This window comes from Hibiscus syriacus, unplaced genomic scaffold (assembly GCF_006381635.1).
Source record: "Hibiscus syriacus cultivar Baekdansim isolate YM2019G1 unplaced genomic scaffold, ASM638163v2 tig00110676_pilon, whole genome shotgun sequence".
NCBI classification, from domain to species: Eukaryota; Viridiplantae; Streptophyta; class Magnoliopsida; order Malvales; family Malvaceae; genus Hibiscus; species Hibiscus syriacus.
This window is the reverse complement of record NW_024062820.1, coordinates 1,741,803-1,762,244: the sequence shown is the minus strand read 5'-3', so window position 1 is coordinate 1,762,244 and position 20,442 is coordinate 1,741,803. Positions and strand designations below refer to the sequence as shown.

Sequence of the window (20,442 nt, the reverse complement as noted above, 5' to 3'; positions counted from 1 at the left end):
TACTTAACTAATTTAATTAAGTTTATTTAATTTTAAGAAATTTATATTTTTGTTGGTTTAAGAATGTGGATTAAATTTATATATTTTTAAATTTAAATGCATAATTTATTTTGATAAAAGAAAATTTTAGAAGTACAAAACCCTAAAAACTAAACAATTATTGTAACAAACTAATTTGGTCTGGTTTATGGAATAAGCTAACATCAATTATCGTAAAAATTTTGTGTGAATTTTTTTTAAAAGAAATCGGATATAAAATTTTCCATTAAATGAATTTTCCAATTGAACAAACCAATGAAACCTCGAACCATTAGATGTAATTAAGGATAGTTATTTTACTCAAATACGACAAGTTTAAATCCAATTTAATCTTCAGGTTTAAACTGAAAAAATTTCAGCCTATATTCCATCTCGAAGAGTATAATATAATTTTTCTTTATATATTTAAAGATAATTACTATAATATAACTTTTAATCTTTTGACATTTAATGCTCACGTTCTAACATTTTTTATGCTCGAACCCAGGAACTCAATGAATAACAAAAATTTATTTATCACCAAAGTCACTTAATTCGTACAATTTAATAGAACATTTCTAAACTCGAAATAAATCAAATTTCAAATAAAGGGGTAAACTTCTCGAGTAAAGTCGATCAGAAACTCGATTTATGATTACCCTTATATATAATTCAAAATTATTATGTTTCGATTTAAAAAAAAAAAACTAATTAATTTAATTCTATCAATTAAACCAAAAAATGTCATTCCATTTTACTATCACAATTATCATTTTTATTATATTTGTGATCATCTAATTATTTTTTAAAGTACAACCAACAGTTAGTTCTGATTTTATTTTTGATCATCTATTGTTAAAAAATTAATTGTGATATTGAGATATTATCATAAAATAATATCATGTGACCAATTTTATTAATTTTTTTAAAGTTGATGATTAAAATAAAATATAAACGTAACTTTAGATAGAATTTTGAAAAAATATTTAAGTGACCAAAACGAAAAAAATGATAATTGAGGTACTAATGTGTACTTTTCCCTAGAAACAGCAACGCAGATTAAGATTGGACAGAAATTATTACAATACACTTCACTGTGTGTGTGTCACTTACAGGTCCTTCATTGACTATGAAAGTGCAATTCATGAATGGCATTAAATGAGCCCCTGCTTTGTCCTTTTCCCAGTTTAACATCAAATCAATTTTCAGCTTCTCATGATTTCAGACCAACTGATTTCAAAAGTAACAGTGAATACAAAAATTTTGGTATGAAAAGTTTCGCTTCGATTTACAAACCTGGGTTTTCATTTTCCCGGGAAAATTCTTCAAAACGGCATAATATGAGTAGTCTTAGTATTATAACTCGATAAACAAAGCTTCGAACTAACCCGAAATATCTTGAGTAAATCGGCCGACATTTGCCTAACCGCCGGCGAACAATTACTCTGCATCAACAACAACAACTTGGTCATCATCATCCCATTGCCACCGCCCGCCACCGCTTCTCGCGCTTTCCGCTCTCTGAACAAATAACAACCGCTCCAAAGTATTGCCACCGAGTGCTCCGTCGCATTGCTCGACACTTTCATCACTTTCTCAACGACCCTTTGTAACAACACCGTGTCCCGCCATATCTCCGCCGCTCTCTCTTCTTTGCACGTCGATAACGCTTCCAGTAGCTTCAGTGACTTCTCGGTTATCGGAATGGTGGTGTTTGGCTGGGATAAAAGGTTCTTCAGTTCTGGGATTGTTCGGTGTTGGATTAGTTTGATTTTTACGCGTTTTGGAGTTGTGATTGCGATCAAACAAGATAAGCTCGCTTCGATCAATCTTGGGTTCTTCTCTTTCCTCAAAGATTTCACCAATTCGGGGATCAATCCCTCTTTGTGAGCTATTTTGAGCTTGGATTCTTCATCGATAGCTACGGATTCCAGTAATCGGACCGCTTGAATTTGTGAATCTGAATTCCCTCTCTGTAAAACCAGAAGAATTGTCGACAAGCAATTCGTTTCCAACAATGGCTTCTTATCGGAAACGTTATTTGACATCAAATCCAAAAGCTTAACAACTTTTTCGACTAACTTGAAATCGAATTCCTCATTCCTCATGAAATCGAACACTTTGTTGAAAAAACAGTCGATTCTCGCAAGGAATTGGCGATTTTCATCTGATTCTTTCGCGAAGTGAAGGATCTTCGTTAACGAGGAAAAGCAATTGTTGTTGTCTAGATGTTTGATCAAGAGTTTGACCTGATTTCGAGAGGGAACGAAGACTGATTTGGGTCCCGAGACGGCGTCGAGCTGGCGGCGAGCGACAGAGTCGAACCAGATCTGGATGAGACGCTGTAAATTCCGATTCGGGACGAGTTCTTTCGTTTTGAGAACTTGCATTGTGGCCGGACACGTGTTGTTGCCGTCGTCTAGCCACCGTTGGATGCTGGCTCGGTCGTATGTTACGCCCGTGCACAAGCTCACCGGAGATTTCATCACATCCAACGATATCGGGCACCGGAAAAAACTTGGAACCGTAATGTATAAATCGTCCCTTCCCATTTTCTTTTTCTTGTTTGGACAGCGAGAAAGTGAGAAAAGAAAAAAAATCAGAGAAAAAGAAAAGGTTGGAGAAGTGGAAGGTAGATGGCGAGGTTTAAAGAAAGGTGAGAAATAGTCTAAGACTTGACGTTATCAGTGTTTTTAATATTTGTTAAATAAATTGAGGATAAACTACATATTTTATCATCTAACTATTCACATGGTTCTAATTTGGTCACCCACTTTTTTATATCATATTTAACATTATATTTTGACTTTATTTTAATCGCTAACAATGATTTTGACTTATCACTCATAAGTTACAATTGCATCATCATTAAAATAAAAAAAGTGTCCTATCAACACTTATGGTTAATTTGGTTAAACTACACCAGATACTACAAAACTTTAGGCTTTCTCATTTATACCACTGAACTTTTAATTTTGTAAATTATAACTCTGAATTTTGATTTTCATTTCAATTATACCATTGGTTCGTTAAATCATTAACAATAGGATTAAAACGTCGTTTTTGGTAAGGTGCCTACGTCGACAGTCATCGGCCACATCATCATGTTGTTAACGTTTAATGCTATAATTGAAACAAAAATCAAAATTTAGTAGCATAACTGAAACAAAAATCAAAGTTTAATATTATGATTGGCGAAATTAAAAGTTTAGTAGTATGAACGATAGAACACTTAAAGTTAGTGGTATTTGATATAGTTTACCCTTTTAATTTTTTAAACATTTTCTCAAATTTGAAGCGTTTGGTCAAACGAATGCTAGCGGTTCGATTTGGTCAAAAATTTTAAATATTTTTCTCTCAAATAATTTTTAGTCATTATGCATAGGACTTTGAAAAATATGAGCCGGGGGATGGATAACAGAAATGATCGTGTAGCTGATCACCATTTGAAATGAACGGCGGATATTAGATGGTGGACAATCAAATGCGTAGAATGAAATCCCCGAGTGCATGAATGGGTGGGTGGGCATGATTGCATTACATTATTTGCAGGGTTAAAGCCAATTTTAATCCCTGAACTTGTTATGTTTTCCACTTTAGTCCTAAACTTTTTGACCTATTTTTCTAATCATTGTCGGTGGGTGGACAGGCAGTGTTGTTTACGCTTGTTTTGAACTAATAAACCTAATATGCTAATACATCCATTACACTTTTCTTTCGATGTAGGGTTAGCTTAACTAAACTTTATAGCCATTATTATTTATATTAGTACGTAATCGAGTCCTATGCGTATGTATGTACATATAATTGTAATAAAATATTGTAAATAAAAAAACAACTGTATATATACAATATGTTGTTTTTTGCATTTAGTGTATTAATTTTACAAAATTTAGGGTTAATTTGACATAGCTTTTGAAAAGTAAATTTTAAAGTATTTTACAAAAATGTATTTTAAAATTTAAGTGTTTGAGATTATTGTTAAAAAGTGAGTTTGAAAAAGATAAAATGTTCATTATAAACAGTATGTTGTAAATTAAAAATTATTATTAACGTAATTATTTAAACTCGAGACTTCTAAAAAAATAATATTTTTTTATCTCTAAATTCTTAATTATTATTATTTGCAAAAAGTTGTTAAAAGAAATGCTTAGATACAAGGCCGGTCGCTTGAATTACGGATTGAGAGCATGATTACAATGAAGCTTGGAAGACACTATCAGTACAGGCAAATCATGTAATGAATCGAATTTCAATTCTCCACCAACGTCCACAATCCACTAGTCACTCAATTCTCTTTTTATATAATATTTTAGAAGATTCTTCCACGTTCGACGAGCGGTGATGACGTTCGACGAGCGGTGATGAGTACCATTAATTTAATTTATAAAAGTTTAAAATTTTAAAGGACTTAACGTATAATTATATATTAGTTAAAAATTTAAAAATAAATTATTTAAAATAAATGGTAAGCTATACAAGTGATCATCTAATTATTGCCAATTTTCATTTTGACCACCATTTTTTAAATTTTGTTAATAAAGTCTCTCAACTATTTAAATGCATTCAATTAAGCCACTTGTCGTTAATATTTAACGAATAAGCTTATGTGACAGTTAAAATATTTGGTATAATTACACATTTGATCACTGTTACTTATATATTCCATCAAATTTATAATAATTTTATAAATTAAAATAAATTTAACCCTCAAATCAAATAATGTTATGTGTCATTGGTGCCAAGTGTAATGACATATGTCTGATCTTAATTTTAACTTATTACATGGCAAACCTAAGAAGAGGCCCGAATTCTAGCCATTGTCGAAATTATCAACTCCATGGTGGAACTTTTATCGGAAGAATCAAACAGTAGACCTAAACGCGATCAAATTCGTCGCGTGTCGGAATATGGACAAGCACGTGCCCCTAATCTAGTGGAGATGATCACTGCATTTCCTAAGCTCCAAGCCAAACCAGTTCGAATCGCCTCCAGAATCACGGTTGTGGCAGTAATGTCGACGTCGCATCAGTGCTCGCATATTGCAACTACGGGGAATATTTGTGTTTATTGCCTAGGTGGATCTGACTCGGATTTTGAGTAAAGTACGTAGTCATATGCGGGATACTATTTTCATACTATGGTATGTTTGGGGTACTTAGATATGCATCAATTATGAATGAATTAGTTGAGACTCAAACATATATACATATTGTCAAATTCATAAATAGTATAAGAGTTTCAAATTTATACTTAATAGTTATCTAACAAATCCATGAATTTGAGAAATAATTTTGAATATTATAATTGCATTATTTTTTATCAGACAATTTGCACTATTTTTAAATTCGAATCCAAAATTTGAAATATGAATTCCGAAATGCTACCTCATGAAACTTTTGAAATTCAAATATATAGTTAGTTTTTTGTTCATTGAAATCAATGGGAGCTGGTTGTTGGCATTGAGTTGAATTGAATGGTGGGTGAAGAGGTTACGTTTTGCATAGTCAAATTGGCTTGTAATTTGTTTGTTGCTATTACTAGTTTTGAGGGTTAAGTTTATTTTAATTTATTAAAATTAGGACCTAATTGATAGAATATATATAAGTAACAGTGACCAAATGTATAATTATACCAAATATTTTAACTGTCACATCAGCTTCTCTGTTAAATATTAATGGCAAGTGGCTTAATTGAATGCATTTAAATAGTTGAGTGACATGGTTGACAAAATTTTAAAAATAGTGATCAAAATAAAAAGGGACAATAGTTAGGTGATCACCGTTATAATTTACTCTTTATTGTAAATAATTTACCTTTAATTTTTTAACTAATTGATAATTATACGTTTAACCTTTAGAATTTTAAATTTTATAAATTAAACTAATGGTGCTCGTCGATACCCGTAGAACGTTATAGAATTTTTCTAATATTTTAATTATATGTAGTCTGAAACCCATAGAACTATCTCAATAGTGAAAGAGAATGTTACTCTCTCTAGAAGTTTCGGGTTCGAACAACTACGATGGTAGAGTGTATGTGCATTATCAATAAGTAAGAAAAATTATGAGCAAATACTACCTTATGATCATTACAGATTATTTAAAAAATATTCACAATCTCATATACTCTTAAATGAGAAATAACTACATTCAAATTTTAAAAAATGGAATGAGCTTTTTGAATGATATAGATAAGATTTATATGTAATAAAATTTAGAACTCATCAAGTGACCTCAGTAGTAGAAGGAAATGTTATTCCTCTTAGAGGTCTACGATTTAAGCAGTTGCGTCTGTAGGATATTTTGCATTGTTAATAGGTTAAGAAAATTCTGAATCAATATCATCTTGTAATCACTCTAAACTTAATTAATCAATTACTAGATCGAATATCAGATTAATTTATAAAAAAAAGGGAAAATAGTTAGATCGATACTTGATGAAAATCGCGTGAAAATCAACAATTTCATATCGAATTCATAATTTTTAATGATCGCCATTTAATAGTGGGCGTGGAGGTTCCTGCATTTCAGCATCCATCCATGGATTACTTCAGATCAAAATCATTTTCTAAAGACAAGTTGAAATAATTCAGTTAGCACGCGGGTTATCATGCATAACTAACTAATAATTTTAGGGTTAGTTTTTTAATTGCCTTTTTCTTTGAAAATAATAATAATAATAAAGAGGTTCATGTTCGATTATTCAACTAATTATCATATACGTGCGTATCTTGGATTTAATTGATTGTGTCCCAATCTTTAAGGGAGTATTTTTTTCGACTGCGTACCTGTTATTATTCTTTTAATGTATTTTGATTTGAGATGTTTCGCATTACTAAACTCTTATGCCTGTGTAAACACTTTATGTATTTAACGTTTTTTAATTAGCATGTATGATTTTAAAATCGTATATGTTCGTAAATTTATTCAGTGGTCCCAATAATTCAATACAGTGTTATTTCCATTGAAGTTTTAGGTTCAAACAGTTGTGTCTGCAGATTACAGGATGTTTACGTTGCTAATAATTAAGAAAAACAATCAACACGTTGGTTGCGAATGATGAGAACAACAATGTGATATCGTGGAAAGAATATGTAGATGGAGAGTAACATTGAGTATTACTGAGTCACAACACTTTTTTTTTTATTTCTCTAAAGTTCAAGGATTAAATTGACAAATAAAAAAAGTGTTAGTGTATGATTCGATTGTCAAAGGCCAAAAAAATAATTATTTCACAAGAGAAGGAAAAAAAACGATATGTTAGATTGCAGAGTTTAAGTTGTTTTATGTTTAAATATACACCGAATTTACATTTAGGAGGGAGAAATAAAATTGGAAAAAAATTAAGATTTATTGACGGATGAAAAATGAGTGAATTACTTTGATAGATTTAATATTTATATTAAATTCAGATTCATTTTAAAAAATTATAAATTAAAAGATGTTATGTAACTTGAATATCAATAGGATAATTATTTTTTGAATATATCAATTTAAGAAGGTATTTATTTTCTTTTTTATTTTGAATATTAAAAATAATTATATACTTTTGAATATTTCAAATTAAAATAATATTTGTTTAAGTTTGAATAATAAAAGAAGTGTATATTTGTTTAATATTTTAAATTTAGAATATATTATTATATGTTTAAATTTAGATATTAAAAGATATTTAGTTAGAGTAAAATTCTCTTACAGTTTTCCTATAAACACTGAGCAAACATGTTATGTTTTTCAAAACTCAATATTCAATAAGTTTTACTCTCTTAAAAATATTCTCTCCTCATAAAATAATATTTTTCTCTCTTAATCTTAAATTTAACATCGACTTCTATTGTCGACGAGACGATGAGGATCAAAATATGAGAACGAAAAAGGAGGAAACGAAGAAGAAAAAAAGAAAATCAATTTTGACGAATAAAGTTAGCCACAAATTGGGGTCTAAAACAATAATTGTGGGTTTTTTTGGCCTAATAGAGTAAATTGTTTTATTAATTAGCCCTATGACGTATAGATGTTTATTTTGGGATTTACTATATTCACTAGAATGTTCAAGAACCTCATCATGTTGAACTGACGAATTTACTTGAATAATATTTTTAATTTAAATTCATCATTTTGAGGTGACTAGTTCTAATAAAATATTATTTATTTATTAAATTTTATCACATCGAAATAAAAATTTAAATAAAAAAATATTTTTAAAACTTATCATCTTGATAAATTTCGAGTCACTATAATAAATACATAAATCGATAAACAAACTTTTATACATCCTAGTGAGTTAATTAATTAAATTGTTTCCCCTATTGGTGAAAGAAAAAAACCCAACAATTGCTATGTTGACCCAACACATTCAACAGATAAAACATGACGTAATGCAACATGGTCAAAAGCCTCCACGTTTCCTTTTGCCAAATACACAATTCTTCTCCCCACTTTTCTAAAAGTGGTAGTTTGATTTTTGGGTAAACTACTTATTTAGTATCTAAAATATTAACTTTTATATATTTTATTATTTTAATTTTTAATTTTTAAATCATACATAATATTTAATTTTTGTTTCAATTTAGTACTCCACCGTTAAAAACTTAATGCATGTAATATCTAAATTATCAATTATGGTCCATTTAGTACCTAAACTTTCAATTTTGTATTAAAAAATTAAAGTTAAATTTTGAACAAGAGTACTAAAATGAAACAAAAATTAAACTTTAGGTATGATTTTGAAAAAAATGAAAGTTTAGGTACTAAAACAGACCAAAATTAATAGTTTAGGTATTAGATGCATAATTTACTCTTAAATTTTTAGGGTAAAATATATAAATTTGTCCCCTGATTATATGATAATGCTTTGTTGAGACATTCAACTATTAAAAGTAAAAAAATAGTCCTATGATTAAATAGAGTTGTTTTGTTGAGTACATTCACTATTAAAGTTATAAAATGGTGACTCGGTTATTCATTGCGTTCCAAACTCATCATACTTCGTTAAAAAATTAACAACAGTCTAAGTTGAAAGTTAACATGCTAACTGAGATATGAAAAAATTTAATCTTATAATCTCAAACGACTATCATATATTAGTCAACATGTTAACGTACATTTCATATAATCATTAATTTTAAACGGAAATGATGAGTTTGAAACATAATAAATAGTTGGATGACCATTTGTAACTTTTAATAGTTGAGGAACTCGACAAAACAACTCTTTATAGTCGATGAACCATTTTACAAATTTTAATAGTCGAAGGACTCAATAGAACAATCTCCTATAATCGAGAGACCATTTGTGATTTTTTTTAAATTCTACTACATATTTTTTAATATTTTTCAATTTTTATAATTATTAATAATATACATATTCTATATAATTAAATTTTTTTAAATTTATTTTATTTTATTAATAATATCATTCAATAAATTAAGGTTTAATAGTAATTAGATTTCAACGTTTGTATATAATGCCAAGACTGAATTTAGATTGAGGTTTAAATATTAGGCTTCTTCATTTTATTAAATAAAATAATACTTCTGGAAATAATATGTAAGAATCTCAAAATATAAACTTAATGTATTAAATAAAATAAAGTATTGTCGGATAATTTATAAAATACTATTTCTTTTTTATGATTTCCAATGAATGGTTGGTCTGTTTATCTTTGTTTTCTTATATTCTTTTACGTAATAAATAAATTCTAGATCCATTAAGAACACTCTCCTTTCTTCTTCTAGAGTTTTTTCTTTCCCCTTTAAGTAAAATTAAGATTAAATTTAGAACTCGTGAGAACAAAAACTATTGAATTCATCTTAATCAAAAAATTTATTTATAATATAATTATTTTTTACGAGCTACATATAGTATACATATTGAGATAAATTGAATATATGAAGTGATATAAGTCGTAAAATATAATGTTGTTCTTCAAATCCAGAGTCGAAACAACTTTATATATAGGGTATGTATAATTGATCTACAATTAAGATAGATTTTGAACTGATACTACCTTGTAATCATCTTATATTTTTTAATATATATAATAATAAGTTTTACATCAATTTATAGCCATTAAATTTATAATAATTAAATAAATAAGATTTAATTAAAATTTATAACCTATAAATAAATATTTCTATAACTCACAGTCAAATAATATTTTATTTCTTTTTAGGGTTAGGATTTTGAGTTTAGGATTTAAGATTTAAACCTTAAGATCTATGTTTTATGGTTTGGGTATAAGATTTAGAATTTTCGGATTGAGGTAGAAAGATATATTATTTTACTGTGAGTTAAAAAATATTTATTTATGTGTTACAAATTTTAATTAAATTTAAATAATTTATTTATTTAAATTTAATGACTATAAATTAACATAAAACTTATTAATTTTATATATTGTAAGCGAAATCTTTCCTATATATATATAATAATAATAATAATAATAAACTATCTATTGTTGGAAGACAAGCATTTTATTTTCTTTTAAAAGTCGCCTCCTTTTCTTTTCCTTCTTATTCCTCTAACATTGAATTTGCTGCCCCTCCCAAATCTTTCTTAATATCTCTCTCCCTCCAACTTTTGCTCCAGAAGAACACAACTGACAGCCCTCTCAATTCACACCATTGCCCTCCATCTCCTTAATCTATTACAAGTTCACAACCGGAGCTCGATGATGGTCGGATGTAGGAGGAAACTGCTTCTACTTGTCTGCCTCTTCTTCCTTGTTCAGCATTGCCATGGTTCAAGAATACCCAGCAAGGTTTTCAGAATCCACCCAAGATCACAGTACACAGGCCATTTTCTAGGGTTCTTGCCCAGACATTTCCCTATTCCAGCTTCTGTTCCTTCCAGGAAACACAATGAGCTTGGCTTACAAACTTGGCTATCACCATGAACACATTCCTGATCATAACTCCAAAAATAGGTGATTTTGTTGGGGTTTCATTTTCAATTTTCTTATTGGCAATGGATACAAGCTGATGATGGCTAGTGTATGTAGAGATATAGGAACTAATAGCATTCAACTTTATTTTTTTCCCTCTCTCTTTTGGGCTTATATCCTCGGTATGACGAGAAGTATTGTGTATAAAAATATAGGAAAAGAAATACAAATCTGATTTTCAGTTGTGTTTTGGATCTTCTTCTCAACTTTCACCTTTTCATATCGAGAATCTCTTGATTAAAATATGAGGCTATCTTTTTTTTAACAATAAATAGGTGGCTATTTTGTAGTAATAATTAATTTTTTAATATATATATATATATATATATATATTATTAAACTAGTGTAAGTATAAGACAATATTGGTTCAAAAATAATTATTAATTATTTGGCGTTGAACGTTTACACTCCTAACATTATTGGTACTCGAATTTGGGACATCAGATAAATAACAACAATTTATCTACCACCGATGTCACTTGATTTATATATATATATATATATATATATATATATATATATATATATATATTACTGCCAATGTTAAGGGTAAATTTTTATTTTTTATTATTGAGTTTATATTATACATATAATTTATATTAGATGTTAGAATATTAGTTCTATTATACACTTCTATATTCTAAAATATATATATATATTCTAATATATCTTCAAATTTATTTAAATATTTTATTTAGAATTATATATATACACACGCATAAGTATTTCTATGACGAACATAATATACCATTGAATTTCCACGAGGTATAATGATGAAAAATGTGGAGTAACTTAATAATACAAGGAAGGGGTAAAGGCAACAAATTGGCCTAATCATCAGCTTTTCTTTTTTTATATTATCAAAAAAATATGAAAATTAACAATTTGAAAGCCTCTATCAATTTCAAGATCGGATTCCTCTTGAAATTTTGATTTTTTTTCCAAATAATGAGGCAATCTACTAATCTGTTTACAATTAATTACTCGTTCAAAAATATATTGGAATTTAATTATAAATTATAGAAATTAAAATTAAAATATTTTTTTGTTAGTCTATGTTAAGTACAAGGCAGTATATATTCAAATATAACTCTCAATCTTTTGACATTGAACGCTCACAGTCTTGACATCTATGGTACTCGAATCCAGATCTCAAAAAATAACAATTATTTATTTATTTGATGTTTAAAATCTAATCTAATATAAAATATTTCAGTAATTGAATTTTTCACTTCGAGTTTTCCATCTTCGGTTGAAATTATTTAATGCCCAAAAATTACTTTAGGATTAGAAGAATGCAATTGATTATGTTAAAGAAGATCATGAACAAAAGATGTTTACTTTTTTTTGTCACGTTTTGTCGTTAAAAGAGGGTGAATAATGAACGTTTTTATGCTAGGATAACGAAAAAACTGTGATTTTCATTGCCCGATGAATTTACTCCCAAATTTACCCATGGTAATGGCCAATCCATATGGGGAAATGATTCATTGCCCTAATCAAGGACATGCCTTAATGAAAACTATACAATTCAAGCTTAAATTGTTCAAAGAAATTAATAATGACCAATCAAACCTGTAAAGCAAAGAACTTGTTCTTGGCTTCCAATAAAATTTTTGAGATCAAGTGCAACAAATATATGATTTTTGTAATATATATTACAATTAGTTATTTTTTATTAGTCTAAGTAAATACAATATAGTATCTATTCAAAAACTCTCAATAATCTAACAATGAACATTTATATACCACACGCATACGTGGTGCTAAGAACCCAGAAAATAAAAAAAAAAACCTTTATATAGAATTAATAATTATCTTTAACTAGTACTTATAAACACCAGCTTAGTGGATCCTATATTGATTACCTGTAAAATTATTAACGATGTAAATATAAATGAATGCATGCCCCTTCTTTATTTTTTCATTAGTTTAAAGTGATTACAAAGTAATATATTTTTAAATATTTTGAACCATTTGATAATGAACGTTTAATCACCCTTACAGTTGCTAGTGTTTGAACCCATAACCTTTAGGAACAACATAGATTTCTTTAATCACTAAGGTAATTTGCTTCGTACATGCCCCTCCTCTATTTACTTTCCACATTTCTGCTTACATTATTAACATTACTTGTTCCTAATTTTTTTTCTCACGTCATTAATTTAACACCCTATACCCAACCACGAAGAATGACCCGAATAATTAGTGCACATTAGATTTCGATCAAGTTGGACAAATCAAAAACTGTAACCATGCATACAAAACAAAAGAAATTAAAAATAAACATTCAACATGCAGTACACAACAACGATATACAACATAATCATGCTTACGACATTCATACAATCGTGCACTGCAAAATAAATGATATTAACTTTATAGGGGTAAAATAATCATTCCACATGTGACATGTCATTATTGAATTCAAAACAAAAATGGAATTTAAACCTATCAATATGGATTATTAACCTTTAATTAGCCACATGCAAAATTTTAGCTTAATCGGACATCATTTAGGGACTTAATTGAACATGCTCAGATTAGGGACTAAAATGTAAACTTTTCAATGTATGGAAATAAACCAAAAACATGAAATTGATAGTTCCATCATGCAATTAGTGTTTTTATAGAGTGATAGAACAAATTTCAACGAAATCCAAATTAAAACCCAACTTTAATTAAGAAATCAAATTTTGGACCAAATTAAATACATTTTAAAGTTTAGGACCATCCAAGGACTTAGGGAACACTTTAAGTCTTTAATGAAGGTAATTTTACCATTTTTATTGAGCAAACAACGAAGGGATCAATCTCTTTTCACGGGGATCGGTCCTTTTGAAAACAGTAGTTAAACATTTAAAAGGGATGAAAGGGATCAATTCTTTATAATTAGAAAAGAAAAGGAATGATTGGAACATCCTAATAAAATTCGACCCGAAAGGTCATTGAATTACGATGTCACACGGAATCACGTGAGTGGCTAACCATTTTTTTTCTTGAAAACGTTTCATGAAGGTACCATCCATAAAATTTAATTACCAGACAAATATAAAATATAAGGAGAGCTCCCGTCATAAGTCTCCAAAAATATTAGTAATCGAAATACTGTTACAATTGAAAATTCAAATAAGGGTCTATGACGGTACATGCCCTCTAAAACTCTCGAGACGTACTCTAGAGAAGTCGAGTCTGGAATCAAAGTCTGGCGAAGAGCTCCTCAATTGGCACATACTGACTTGCATAAACATATTCCATACGCTGAACTCACAAACTCAGTGCCACAAAAATAACCAAACTATACTACATGCATCCAATATATAAGCATGATATAAAATAGTTATGAGCAAAGGCAATACTCAAGAAATCAGTATGTATCATGGTGTAGTTCGAGGTCACCTAGCATCTCGGAACTCACACCCCTATTTACTTATAACCCTTAAAGAAGACCTGGGTCAGCTAGCATCAGTGTCTTCTTAACACTTAGGATTTGTTCGGGTCACGTAGCATCGATACAACATCCAACTAGAATTTAAAGTGCCCAAGCACTAGATTAGATATATCCGAATATTTTATACACGTAAACGCTCACGTTGTTAAGTAACTCGAGTGTCATCATCGTTTCCTTGAGTATCAAACAAGGCTAGTTTTATGTCACTTTATTTCATAGCATTATTAGTCGAGTTTGATCATTATCATTAGTATTTGAATTTAGGGTTTAAGTAATTTGAGTAAAAATTATTGGACCAAACTGAACTCATTTAAACATGCTGAGACCAAGACAACATTTCATGACACTTTAGACCTCTACTGAATAAAATTCCACCTTTTTCAATCGAGCAAAACAACGAAGGGATCGATCTTTTCCCCAAAAGGATCGATCCTTTTGGAAATGGATCGATCCTTTGCACAATAGATAGTTTGGGATCAATAATTTCGATCGAGGGATCGATCTTTTTTGGTAAGGGATCGATCCTTTCCCCGAAGAGATTGATCCTTTCCCCTAAGAGATCGATCATTTCTGGAAAAATTACAAGTTCATCGGGACATGCCTATTGGAGTCACCAACTTTCATATAATTGTTTCTAGGGACAAGATGAACGTTTGAGAGTTATCCTATCACTACATATCTTTAAGATACACAACAAAACCCCCTTTCATGCTTTAAACACTCATCCAAATGCACACAAAGGCTTATACATGCAACATGTATCCAAGCTTACATTTTGATCTACAAGCAGTACGAAAAAGTTAGAAATGTGTTACCTTTCACCTAAGAGCTGCCAGAACGACCTCAAGCTCAACCAAGGTTCACCTTCTCCTTGTTATTCACTTTTAAACTTTCACCTAATTCTCTCACTAATCAAAAGAAGAGAAAAGTATTACTAACTAGCTTGAAGATCTAAGGGAAGTAAAAACGTGATTCTAGACTCTTTGGGACTGGTTTAGAACACCCAAGAGTCCTAGAATCTAAACCCTCTTCTATGGCTACCATGGCCAAACTCTACGGTCGAGGGCTCATTTTGAAGCTCTGAGGAAGATGATTCTGAATCTTACCTTCACTAAACCAAAATAAAGTGTGGAGGAACAAGTTTCTACCTTTAACATGAGCCCAAGAAGAAAGATGAGAGAGTTTGAAAGGAAGGAAGAAGACAATGGTGAAGGAGAAGAGGATAGAAGAGCTTATTCCTATTTAGGTGTTTTAATCTGTCGTGACTTCACTATGCAATTATAAGAAATCAACCTTTTGACCAAGTTAGGGGAAAACTACACTCCTAGTCCTTCTCCTTTGGCGTTCAACTCAAAAACACCCTTTTTAAACCTTGTTGGGCTCTAGCCCAACCCAAAATAACCACGAATTGACCCAAAGCTTTTAAATAACTTCCTTAGCCCATTTAAAATTTATTCGGGTTTCACCCGAAATTACTAACCCATAAATCGGGGCGCTACAATAATATCAAATTTAAAATTGCACCACAAATCTGATTAACGTTTATCGGCATATTGATTAATGATAATCTATTATTATCATTATGTAAGGAATTCTTTCTCTATTTTTAATTGAAAAATAAAAATAAAAATAAAATTTATACTATTATTAAATGTTTAATTAAATCTAGAATATTCAACTGGCTAATTATATATTCAATTACTGAAATGATAAAATTACAATATAATAAATATTGAAGCAGCAAATTTATGTATTATTTGAAGAGTTAAATTATGCAATAACCCTAAAACTAAATCAACGTTCAATTAACAAGTAACACTTAGATTGTTTTGTTTTCCATTTTTCCAATAATTAAGTATATATATAATAAGTATCATATTGATATGTTGTCAATTAATGACATAAATATTTCAACTAGTTTACCTGTAGGATAAAACATATAATATACTTGTAAATTTTGATTATTTCTTCATGATAATTTGAATAAAAATTGTTTTAAGCAAGCATAATGAGGATATGAACGCGCAAAAAGGTGAAGAGGGTGCCCCAAATCATTGATGCCCAAAAATATAAGGGTGTTTTGTGTTACACGAAATTATGAAATTTGTCATAATTTTTCTTCAATAAAATTGCATATGATGTACAAATACATCAATTGGCATGTATGGCACATTATTTCTTTCATGAAAAAGGAATCATTATAAAACGCATGCCCAATATTCTTTAACATTTATATGTACACTTTGAAAAGAAAAGAAAAAAACTAGCCGCTTTCTTAATTTTTTTTCTTTTTTTTTAATTTGTGTAAATTTTATTGATCAATCTAACTTTTTCTTCTTTAATTTTGTTTAACCGATGACGGTACCGATTTTAATACTGGTTGTCGCTCACCGATTATATTTTTTTCTTTGTTTTTTTAGTATTTTAATAATTATTATTATTTTTTTGTGGCATGTTTTCTGCTTTTACGACACGTTTATCTCTGTCTTTGTGACATATTTTTCTCATCCTTTGTGTAGCTTACGGGTTTTTGCTATTGTTTACGACTTTTTTTGTCGTTGTTTTTGTTTATCTTTTTTCTTAGGGTTAGATTTGACATCGCCGCGAATGATCAAGATTACGCTTATTTGTTATCATGATGATCTTCCCTGTTTTGGACTCTCGAATGGATTTGGATGCACGTTTTGTGTTCGTAGATATTTTTCTCATGTCGCTTGACTCTGATTTGCAATTTTTCGGTGGTCTTTCAGTAGATTCATCACATTTTATGGTTCGTTTATCGATGTAATCATATATGTTTGTATCTTTATTTTATTTGAGTTTTTTTGTTATGTTTTTTAACATTTTCCTTCTTTAGTCCTTATGTAATCTAGGTGACTAGTTTTTGTCTCAATGATAATAAGAAAATGTCATAATTATATTTTAGATTTACGGTTATACTCATAAATTTTCATTATAATTTTAAATATTTTCTATTTTTAATAAAACTAACGATTTTATTTAAAAAAAATTATATGTATACTTTGTTATTTTCTTTGATTTTTACTATGAATTTGTCGACATGATAATAAATGAATAGTTTTACAATGATTATTCCACAAAATCCTTTTTACTGACATTATAGTGTTAATCGATGAACTGCTCTCCCACAGTTGTCTGAAAATTATTGCAATGAAGTATTCTAAATCATTGAAGGAAATTAAATAAGTAGAATCAATGCATGTATCATTTACCTAACAATGTTAAACCCGGCCGTATTTATTTGGAAGAAAATGGTTAGTTAATTAATGGTTAATATTTATTATTGACGTGTTATTTTATTTATGTCTAATTATTAACGTGATATGTATTATATCATCTAAAATAATAACATGTTATATGTTTTGTCACTCAAAGTGATGTGATAATATATGTTATTTTAACAATTAAACACATATAAAAATATTACATCAACAACATGTGTTGACTTTTAATCAACTAACAATTTCCCTTTAACATGTGATGTTTGGACCAAAAGTTCGATGGAAGCTAAAATGCTAAAAGAAAAACATAAGTCTATCTTACCAATTATGCAAATATTCAAAATAATTATATCATTATATCTTTTTATATTTTCTTTATTGAATTTGATTTGTATCTTAAATATATATGATTTTTTTAATCGAAAATCATTTTAGAATCTAACATTTTTATTGAAATACTCATAATAGATAGGTTGCATGAACCTATGATACTTGATTTTACATATGAGTGTACGATACAAGTATGAAGTCTGTGTCTGTCACGTATATAACTTCGACACCATTTCAAAGACACACTAGAATCATATAACAAAGGGTAAATTACACATTTAGTATCTAAACTATCAGTTTTGATCTGTTTTAGTATTTAAAATTTTAATTTTTTCAAAACTATACCTAAAGTTTAGTTTTTGTTTCATTTTTTAGTACTCGTCGTTAAAAACTTTAGTTTTTGCTTCATTTTAGTACCCGTTCAAAATTTAATGTTAAGTTTTGAAAAAATTGAAAGTGTAGATACTAAAACGAATCAAAACTGATAGTTTAGGGTCTAAACATGTTAATTGGTTTTTAACGGTAGGGTACTAAAATGACTAAACATTAGATATGATTTTAAAAATTTAAAATTTTAGATATTAAAATAGATCAAAATTGATAATTTAGATACTAAACGCATAATTTATCCTATTAAAAACACATTTGCGGCCCAAATGTTTTGAATTGCAGAAAATCCCAAACCCAATTTTAAACCCAAAATCCAGTGTGTGGAGCAGATGCATGTCAAAATGCTCTACAAAAATATAAAAACAATTCAATAAATTTCAAAGGAGTGGTGTGCCACTAAAGTCCCTTTTCGGCCTTTTTCCTCGTATATGTGGAAGAGATGTCTCTTTGCAACGTGGCATAGCCCATAAGGGCAAACTTTAATAGTATATAAGTTGGTAGGCAAGCTCGATTGATTATTATATCCTCACCGTCTTCCATGATTTTAGAATGAATGATTTTAGGTGCCAACTTTGATTGACAATATGTAAAGAGATGTGATTCTAGCTGGCACATGTTACCACATGCATGTTGCCTATGATCAATTTTTAAGCTTCGCCTTTTATGACTCCAATTGTGCCAACTGCATAATAAATAACATATGCAAGATGTACCCAAAATTAGAAATATGAAGATCTATTGAGCGGTTTATACAGCTAAAAGGAAACCTTGAAGTTATGAGTTCGAACAACTGCGTCTGTAAGGTGTATGTGTGTGCATTCAGTGGTGGATCCAGAAATATTTTTCAGGGTGGGCACATATGTATTAATAATAAAAAGCTTTCGTATCAAACAAGTACAATATAAAATTTTAGGGTGTACACTTTCAATAAAATAAACAATTAACATAAAAAGATTCGAATTCCATGGTGGGCACATGCCTACCCTGATATATACATACATCATTCACTCTTTACATTGTCAATGATTAAAAAAAATTATGAATATGTCCTACTTATAATTACTCAGACTATTAAAAAAATAAAAATAAGATTTAATTGAGTAATGTACCTCATATAACATGAATTGTATGGATCTAGGTTCTTAAACATGATTGATTCAGGAGAGACTAACATTAAGAAGTGGGAACGGGAAAAGGGAAAAGGGAAAAGGGAAAAGGGAAAAGGGAAAAGGGAAAAGGGAATGTGAAGGAAAAAATCAAGTTGGATAAGATTCGTGAAGGGTTTACAACCATATTCTCATAATAATTTTCGAGACAAATGTTATAACATAAATTTTCAGGACAGATTAAATTTAGATAGTGTATAACATTTAAGATTGAAATCGAACGAATCAAGTGATTTCGATAATAAATGAGTTATTTTTTTTTTTAAGTTTTGGATTTGAGCATCATAAATATAAAAGATATCAACGTTTATGATCAAAAGATTAAAAGTTGTCTTTAGATATATATTATTTTTTACTTATCTCAGAATAATAAAAAAAATATGATTTGCCTTACTCGTACCCATCCCTAGTAATAAAGTACCAAAAAATATCTTTTAATAATAAAATTTATGTAGAAAAAAAAATTACAAGCACGCTACATAGGGATCGTTTGGGAATGCTTACGAAAGTATTTACAAACAACTATTTTTCAATTAAAAATTCACGTTTAAAATGAGATTATTAACTCAAAAATTTAAAAAAAGAATTGCAAAACGATATTTTTACATTAGAAAAATTTATTAAAATCCTTATTTGAAGAAATATTCCCAGACGAAATAATAATCTAGCCACATCTTGCTCCTAAAATCAAGTGAGATGTGCTAAATGAAAAAAAATGTCTAGCATAATATATTACAATATCCAACCTAAAAATTAAATTCTTGATAATATATCAGGATAGAACTGATTTATTTCATTTTTTTACTTTATATTAATAAATTATATTTTAGACTCTTCTAAATTTTTATATTTAAAAAAATATTTTTTCACTCATCTTTATAGAAAATTCTTATAAGAA

General features: G+C 28.9%; 1 protein-coding gene across 1 annotated transcript; it reads right to left on the bottom strand.

Annotated features, from left to right (window-relative positions):
* Nucleotides 1–1,180: 1,180 nt before the first annotated feature.
* On the bottom strand, nucleotides 1,181–2,664 carry LOC120137691 (U-box domain-containing protein 27-like). The gene has a single exon (XM_039153390.1). It carries the CDS (start codon nucleotides 2,568–2,570, stop codon nucleotides 1,344–1,346), a length of 1,227 nt encoding a protein of 408 aa, XP_039009321.1. The 5' UTR covers nucleotides 2,571–2,664; the 3' UTR covers nucleotides 1,181–1,343.
* Between the last annotated feature and the right edge of the window lie 17,778 nt (nucleotides 2,665–20,442).